Genomic DNA, 9367 nt, shown 5'->3' on the forward strand with positions numbered 1-9367 from the left:
CTTTCACCCACAAAGAATTTTTAACTTTCACTAAACTAATAGAGATGTGAGCCTTAAAAAGAAACATAATATGAAGTCATTCACCATCTTCCATGGCAAAAGGCATTTTAAAGTCTTCTGGAAGACCTATTGTTGGAACAGTATTTTGGGGTGATAGAACATGGCATCATGACTTATAGAGTCTTTGAAAGGAAGTCTTGAAATTGTGGCCTTGAAAATTTTTTTGATCTAATACACCACCATCTATTATTGTCAGTGTTTGAAATTATAGATTTCTAGAATTCCTTCCACAACTACTGAGTCAGTCATCTAATGGATATAGTCAATGCTAAATAAGGGTAATGCATATATGCTCTAGATGGTTAGAACCCTCTTGAGAGGATAGCTTTCTCTGTCACAGTTAAAACATGATGGCATAAACTTGTCACAAAGCTCTCTGTGTCCCCAGCACTCTTTTCAAAGTATTCTTCACATCAGAATTCCTGAGACTATAGATTAAAGGGTTGAGCATGGGGTTAAAAAGGCTGTGAAACAGCAAGAGATATTTCTTCTGTTCCTTAGGGCTCCCATGTCTGGGTCCAACGTACATGACAATGGCGGTACCATAAAACAATCCGACCACACAGAGGTGGGAGGAGCAGGTGGAAAAGGCTTTCCTTTGCCCCTCCCCTGACTGAATCCTCAGTATAGCACCAAGGATACATGCATAAGAGACCACAATTGAGGAGAATGGTCCCAGAAGGACAGACACTGCCCCAGCCAGGACCATAGTCTCATTGAGGTGGGTGTCTGCACAGGCAAGTTTGAGGATAGCTGTAATTTCACAGAAAAAATGGTTCACTTTCTGAGACACACAGAAAGGTAAAGGTAAAAGTAACAGCAGATGAATCAAGGACAGGAGGAAACCAATAATCCAGGAGGTCACTGCCATGGTGCTGCAAACTCTCCAACTCATGATGACAGAGTATCGGAGTGGGTGGCAGATTGCAACATACCGGTCATAGGACATTACCACCAGGAGAAGGCATTCTGTGATAGCAAATGTCAAAAAGAGAAAAGTCTGTGTCATACAACCAGCATAGGAAATTGGCTTCACTGGATCTAAGAGGTTTACCAGCATCTGGGGCACTGTGTTGCAGGCATAGGCAATGTCAACAATGGCCAGGTGGGACAGGAAGAAGTACATGGGGGTGTGGAGTCTGGAGTCCAGGCAGATAAGCCCCAGGATGGTCCCATTCCCCAGCAGGGTGAAGGCGTAAAACAGTGAGAAGAGGACAAAAAGGAGCATCCGCATCCTTGGGCTGAGTGGAAACCCCAGGAGGATGAACTCTGTGATTGATGTCATATTGTTTCCCATATCCCTATGACAGAGGAAACTGAATTAATGACTGGCTTAAGAGTAGACATAAGCATATCCAGAGCATGTCCAATACAGAGGTCAATACTAGCAGCAAATCATTGAACTGAGAACAGAATTCCTGTTTAGGGGAATTAGAGGACGGATTGAAAGAGTTGAAGGGGCTTGCAACCCGATAAAAACAACAATGCCAACCAACCAGAGCTCCCAGGGACTAAACCACTACCCAAAGACTATACATTGACTGACCCAGGGCTCCAACTGCATATGTAGCAGAGAATAGCCTTGTTGGGTCACCAGTGGAAGGGGAAGCCCTTGATCCTACCAAGGTTGGACCCCCAGTGCAGGGGAATATGGGGGGGGCAATAAGAGGGATGTATAGGGGGAATACCCATATGGGAGAGGGGGAGAGGGAGGAGAGGGAATGGAGGCTTATGGACAGGAAACCGCGAAGGGGAATAACATTTGAAATGTAAGTAAAGAAATATATTCAATAAAAAAATTTTAAAAAAGAGTAGACATAAGTATGAATTCATATTAACTTACTTCATATCCTTTGTAGGTTAGCAAAGTAAAGATACAGATTAGAATTTTTGGTTTAAATGGAGTTTTAAAACTTTATTTTGATACATGTACATATATTTTTAAAATTATTATTGTGTATGTGAACATGGTGTTTTTGTGTGGGTGCATTACACACAGATGAAGAACTTTTTGGAGTTGGCGCTCTCCTCATAGCCTTCTGTGACACTAACTCAGGACCCTGAGCCATCTTGCTACTTGACAATTGTAACATTTTTATGGGTCTAAAATTTGGTACTAAATATACCCATTTTAATGTTAGTCAAAGTTTTGTTTGATTCTACAAAATTACAGCATAGTTTTTAAATAAATCTACATGTCTTGGCTTACGTTATTTTGTTATTTATTACCTAATTATTTTTATTTAGAAAAAAATGATGGGCCTAAATTTCAAAACTGTATTGCATTCAGTATTGAGTGGAAAGGGTTCAGTCGGGTGGAGCATTCCAAGGTTAAATATCCAAAATAGGATCATTCCCCATCATTCATTCCTACAGTTTCCCACTCTACAATAAAAATCTTACCAAGTACTTTTCTATTTAAGTGTAAAGGCTTACATTCAGTGAAAACCCTTTTTGTCATTTAGTTCTCACAATTAACATTCTGACGAGCATTTCTGTGACTGACAGCATGCACTGTGCTGTTTTTCAGGCAAAACAACAGGATTAGTAACCCTGTCTTTTGACTCTCAATGTTGACAGATAATCTCAACACAGTTTTAGGTGCCACCTCTGTGGGGCTTGCAGTGTCTCACTTTCTGTAAGATATACTGAAGAAAAAGTTGCCATTGCCCAGTGGGACCACATCACCTCTTTAACTTTTTAACTCCACAGTAAAAATGTGAATACAAAAATGCCCCTCTACTCTGTGCATGCATTTTATTCTACTACTTTATGTGAATTTCACTTATCTGAATGTATAGGAGAGTCATAATCCTCCAATTGAATAGCCATGATATTCTAGACTGAAAGATCTCATTCATCAAAATATCCAATTCATGTTTGATCTCCTCAATACTATCAGAGCAATAAGTAGCTCAAGAGGGTGAAAATAAAATCATAAGCAGGTGTTCATTGATTTTCCACTATTTGTACAACTTTGTTCCTAGTGTAGAGGTATAAATAATTAAACTATTACTTCCTCATTACTTAGACTCTGAATGGCATCATAGTAAGTTTATGCATAATAAACACACATTTGTATACTTATGTGACAATCCACTGTGAATGTCATTTTAAGCCCATATAAAAATGTGTAAACTTAATTTGTTTCCAGGAATTCATTTAGATACACGTGCCTATTTTTCATTAAAAATAAAACAAGGTATGAGCCAAAACTAAACGCTAATATGTTGATTGAAGTTCTGTACTAATACATTATTGTGTAATATATCAATAGACATCTGTATGTCTTACTAAATTTATCTTATTATTGTAACTGCCAATGGGCAGAGTTTGAACATTGAGTAGAAGTGTAACTTTGACAATAAAAGAGACAATAAAAGCAAACAGACAATGGAAATTACATCATAGTTAATCAGAACTTACCAAACAGTTGAGGAAGCCTGGGTGTCTAGAGAAGGCTGTTGTAGAAGGACCCTAGTAAACCTTCATTCAGAAAATGTAAACATTTTTGTGGTTCTGCGATGATGGTGGAAGCCTTGCTGCTCTTCTCAAACTGATAAAGAAGGTCTATAGCTCTTCAAGTTGCCTTTGAGAAGAGAAGGCTGTATGAATTTATCTCCTCCACAGGTCACCTTTTCAATTGCCATGAGAGCCTTATTTAGTGTGTGAAAAAATTATGGTTCCTTTGGAGACAGGAAAAATCAACCCACTGTGATTCTAACCCACAGAGGTTTACTCTTTCTATTTCTGTGCCTGAGAAAGCCGTACACATAAGATCTTCAGATGTTATGGAACAATATTAGTACTTTTATAAGTAATAGGAAATGCTTATGCAAAGTCATGCCTGAGACCATAGCTACATCAATATACAGATTGTTGCAGCTTTGTGAATTTTCATTTTGTTTCAGTCTTCTTGGTTCCAAGATACATACTGGCAAATGAAGAGATTATTCCTGGTTATTGACTGTGGATAAAATCTTGACTTAATCCATTCAGCCATAAATCCTTTATTCTTATTTCCCAGCTAATTGAAAGGCAATAGAAAAATGAATTTGAATGACAAGGTCTAAATTATTGGATATTATCTAGAAACCCAACCTTTCATCCCTAAGCACAGGCCTGAAGATGTGTAAGAGTTATCTTAGGGATGTAGAGGCCCTGGGACTTGTTAATCTATCTGTTGCTTGACATCACATTGGTCTCTAATTTAGCTATTACTGTGACCAGTACTGCAATAAACATTAATGTGTAATTATGTCTGTGATATGTTGACTTGGAGTCGTTGCATAAATATTCAAGAGTAGTATAGCAGGGTCATATTGTATCTGTATTTATGGATTAAAAATTAGTAAAACATGATTTTATTAGTGTATATGCCTTCTCTACTCTTACTTAGAAAACAATAAAATACATCCAGAAAGTCTTCAAGTCAATATTCTATTTCTTCTATTCTTCTTTTAAAAATATTTCTTATCTTTTACATAATTACATTTTACATACATACATTTTAAACATGTATAAAATACATCTCATAAGCATACCTTCTACTCTCCCATTCTCCTCCCCTCAGGTCCCTTTGTCGTCTCTCTCCCACTTTCATGTCTCTGTTATTTACTTTATCAATTGATTATTTGCACACTTAGTTCAGTCACTGTTGTTGATATGTGCATGGCGTGAGTTCATGCCCCGGCACACGGGCAGAAAATGAGTCTCAGCTCCTTAGCGGCTATCAAATGTTAAAGTCTCTTTAGGTAAAGGATGGGGCTTGGGATGCTTTTACCTCTTCATGCTGACATTTTTCTTTATTTTATGTATTTATCCACTTAATATAATTTTACAGGTATACTTTGTGTAGTAAACATATCCCCAAAGCAGCCCTGTTCCTTCTCTTCCTGTCCACTTTTTACTCTTCTTCCCCTCATCTACTTGCCTCCTTTGTTCCCACTCATTTATCTTCTTTATTCCCTTCTAATGTAATTTTATAGACACAGTGATAATTTTATATGACCAAAGAAAATTCAAGAACCACAAATGAGAGAAAACACATGACATTTGTCTTCCTGAGACTGGCCAAACTCACTTATCATGACCATCTCCAGTTACAAATGGCAACTTTATTCTTCTTCCTGCTTGAAAAAGATTTCTCTTTCTTACATATACACTCTTTTCTTACTCAGGTCTATTGTATTGGAGACTTCCATTGGTTCTATTCCTTATCATGAACAATGCTGTAATAAACATTGATGCATAACTGTCTCTGTGATATGCTGGAATCTTTCACACAAATACCCTCCTCCTCCTCCTCCTCCTCCTCCTCCTCCTCCTCCTTCTCTTCTTCATATTCATAATAGCTGTATTAATTTACGTCTACCTAATTCATCAGCATATTGTGTTGGCTCTGCATTTCAAATGATCCAGAATCTGACTACACCTATTCTGCATTATTGCTACTCTTGTCTTTGCACCTGCTTCTGTCATATGTATTTTTGCAAGAGTCTCTGTAGTCTAACTCAGCTTAGGATATGTGGCAATCCCATTAAATTATGGGAGCTATTGATGCTCTTCTGCTCACAGCTCTTTTATGATTTTCTGACTCCCTCCTAGCTTTATAAAATCATGCTGGGATTTTTAAGTGGGATTTTTAATCCTGTACAGGTAGCCATAGCTTTTGTGTGCTCCTGTGTATAGTGACCATATTTCAGCATTTCACAACACATCTCTACATTCTTCATATTTTACATTGTTTGTGCCCCTCTTCTGGAGTTTTCCCTGAGCCTTGAGGCTAAGAAAGGTTGGAAGAGATGAGTGCTGAGCTGTAGATGGGATGTCTATGTTGTTAGATTTTTGAGAAGTTTCCTCTTTGACTTCAACATACATTTCTAACAGCATAGCATAGGGGCTTCCTGGATCCATATCTTTGCCCTCATTTGTTGCCAATGATACTTTTAATGGTTGACACGGAGAGAGGAGTAGATGGAATCTTAATGTGGTTATCATTTAATTTTTTTTATGTGATGAATAAAAGAAGCAAAGAATCATACTCTGGAATTCATTCCCTTTAAATTGAAAAGAAAGCATCTGGCCTTTAAGAGTTATTATTTTAACTATGGTGTTTCCATGTAATCCTTTCCAGATTAAAGAATTTACCTTGTGTTTTGACTTTTTGAATGTGTGTTTCTTATGAAAAAGTGATTGACTTGTCACTTCCTTTTAATATAGGCAAGAAGAGATTATATTTTTCCTTTATTTATTTAACATTCCACAGTACATTGATTGAGTTTCGTATGTTCAAACTACTGCACCCCTGCAATAAATCTCACTTGGTTATAGTATTTGATGCTGCCTGTTTTCATGTTCTGGTTCTGGTTTTGGTTAAGGCTGTGTGCTTATATACAGAAGAATAAAATGGCCTATAATTTGCATTTCCTGTGATATCTTTTTATTAATGACACTGACTTCATAGAAGGACTTGGTAAATGGTCTCTTTGCTTCTATTTAAAAATCTCTATAAAGAAATAATATTAGTTCTTCTTTTAAAACTCTGGTGTAGTTTGCCAAAAATAGCAATGTGGCTTATAGCTTTATCTGGTAAGATTTAAAATTACTAATTTATTTTTATATGCTATAAATTTAGTTAGATCATTTTAATAAGTTGGTAGATTCAGTATTTACAGAAAAATTTCTCTACAGTTGTTCACAGAATCCTCTCACAATTCTTTATGTATTTGCTAAATTGGAGATGATATCCCTTTACAGTAGTAATTTTAGTGTTATTTGAATATTTTCCCTTGTGTTTATGTGTGTATACACTTGTGTGTGAGTGTGTATAGTGGCTGGAGAGGTGAGTATCAGGTGTCCTATTTTATCACTCTGCTCTATTTCCTTGAGACAGGATCCTTTATTGAAACAGAAGCTTCACCATCGGTCATCATACTTCAGCAAACCTTCTGTTTCCGACCCCTGGATCCCTGGGGTACAAGAGTGTGTGCAGCCACACCCAGCTTCTTATATCTGCGGTGAGATTCAAATCTTGGTCCTCATGCTTGTGAGGCAAATGTTCTTCACGACTGAGCTATCTGCCCAGCACTTCATCTCTATCTCTTTTGTAGACCTGCTGCTGGTCAACCAACCTAACATTTGGTAATCTTATTGATTTTCTTTAAAAAGAAAAATAACACTAGCTACCATTAATTCTATCATTTTTCAATTTTTGATTTCACTTATATATGCATAGTCTATATTATTTTACTTCTTCCATTTTTTCTGGTGTTTAATTAGCTTTGCTTAAAAATAAATCATCGGAGAGAAAATGTGAATGATTGATGTAAATAAGAATGAAGAATAGTGTTCTATTCTCTCTCACCCTGTAAATGAAGTGGCTCTCAACAATGGAATTCAATCTAGAAATTGGATTCATAGTGTCCATTATCCATATATAATTTTCCCTGTTATCTTGACACATTTCCAGAGCTAGAATTTAAGCAATTACAATATTTTAAAACAAGAATTCTAGCCAGGCACAGTGGCACAGGCCTTTAACTCTGGCACTTGGGAGAAAGAGGCAGGTGCACTTCTGTGAATACAAGTTCACCCTAATCGACATAGTAAGTTCCAGGATACCCAGAGCCACATAGTTATGCTCTATCTCAAAAAAGTAAACAAACAAATAATAAATAAATAAATAAATAAATAAATAAATAAATAAAATCATACTTCTAGTTGGGAAATTTCCCTGACTTTTGCTTCAGCTAACCACATGTTTCAGGAGCATGGCCCTACCCAACTCACATTCTCTGTGCCCCTCACACAGATCTCTTCTGCAGTGCTCTGTGGAAGGCTTCCTTCACCTGGGCGTTCCTCAGACTATAGATGAGGGGGTTCAGCATTGGGTTAAAGAGACTGTGGAACAGGGACAAAATTTTCTCCTGCTCCTCTCGCTGATCAGAATCAGGGACCATATAAACCAACATGGCTATTCCAAAGAAGAGCCCCACCACACAGAGATGAGAGGAGCAGGTGGAAAAGGCCTTCCTGCGTCCCTCCTTTGACTGCATTTTCAGAATTGTCCAGAGGATATGTATGTAAGATACAAGCATTGAACAAAGGGGCCCAACTAAAACAAAAACACATGCAGCAAGGATGACGATTTGGTTGATCAAAGTGTCAGCACAGGCCAGCTTGAGAACAGCCAGGATTTCACAGAAGAGGTGGTTTACCTCCTGGGGCCCACAGAAGGGCAGCTTTAGCAGGAGAATTGTGTGAGCCACAGAGAGGATAAATCCACATGACCAGGATGTGACAGCCAGGGCCACACATACTTTCCAACTCATGATGACAGTATAGTGTAGGGGGTGGCAGATGGCCACAAACCGGTCATAGGACATGGCTGCCAAAATCAAGCATTCTGAAGCAGCAAAGGCCAAATACAAGAATGTCTGTGTGACGCATGGGACAAATGAGATGGTCTTTTTCTGATTTACAAGGTTGGACAACATCTTGGGGACATTGTTGGAAGCATAGGACATGTCAAGAATGGCCAGATGAGAAAGAAAGAAGTACATTGGGGTGTGCAGTCTGGGGTCCAGGCAGATGAGTGCTAAGATTATGCCATTTGCCAGAAGGCTGAAGATGTACAGCAGGGAGAAAATCCAGAAGAGGAACATTTCCATGCCTGCGCTGAGCTGGAGTCCCACGAGGATGAATTCTGTGACCCATGTCTGGTTGGCTCCCATTCCTATATGAGAGCTGGATACAGTGGTGATGTGAGTCTGGAAGCCCAGAGCTGAACAATAAATGAAAGTTGGATTTACTCATTGTAAGACAAGTGCAGAGACAGTTCAATCATTCCGTTTGTTTCACACTCCCTGACGGCGATTTGTGACTCTGAAACTTTATTGTAAGAAGTAAATTCAAATAGTAGAAAGTATATTCAGAATTATGCAAAGAGCTCTCATGTAGCTTCTCTCAGATTCAACATACATTGATGTCTTTCTTGTTTATCTTATACTGTCTCTACACATTTAATATTTTGAGCCATTTGAATTTATAATTAGAAATTTTATAATTCTATAATTATAACTATAGAAATCAAGAAAATTCAGTGCCTACATCTGTGTTTTCTCTAATATCTCCACCCACACAGGACCTAATCTAAAATTTCACATTATATTTAGTATAATCTCTTCTTAGTATCTTTGTAATTCAATGTCCTTGGCTTTTATGTGTTTTTCCAGACATTGACATTTTGAACAGTAAATGGAAGATTTTTAGTAGAATGTCCCTAGAATTGAAAATATACTATATT

The 9367-nt window shown here is 37.7% G+C and overlaps 2 protein-coding genes across 2 annotated transcripts; both read right to left on the minus strand.

Moving 5' to 3' along the window:
• Window positions 1-424: 424 nt before the first annotated feature.
• On the minus strand, window positions 425-1357 carry LOC116902853 (olfactory receptor 13). The gene has a single exon (XM_032905181.1). It carries the CDS (start codon window positions 1355-1357, stop codon window positions 425-427), a length of 933 nt encoding a protein of 310 aa, XP_032761072.1.
• A 6508-nt stretch (window positions 1358-7865) lies between these two features.
• On the minus strand, window positions 7866-8795 carry LOC116902854 (olfactory receptor 2A2-like). Its single transcript, XM_032905182.1, has one exon. It carries the CDS (start codon window positions 8793-8795, stop codon window positions 7866-7868), a length of 930 nt encoding a protein of 309 aa, XP_032761073.1.
• Window positions 8796-9367: the final 572 nt, after the last annotated feature.

The sequence above is a fragment of the Rattus rattus genome, chromosome 6, assembly GCF_011064425.1.
Source record: "Rattus rattus isolate New Zealand chromosome 6, Rrattus_CSIRO_v1, whole genome shotgun sequence".
Classification (NCBI taxonomy): Eukaryota; Metazoa; Chordata; class Mammalia; order Rodentia; family Muridae; genus Rattus; species Rattus rattus.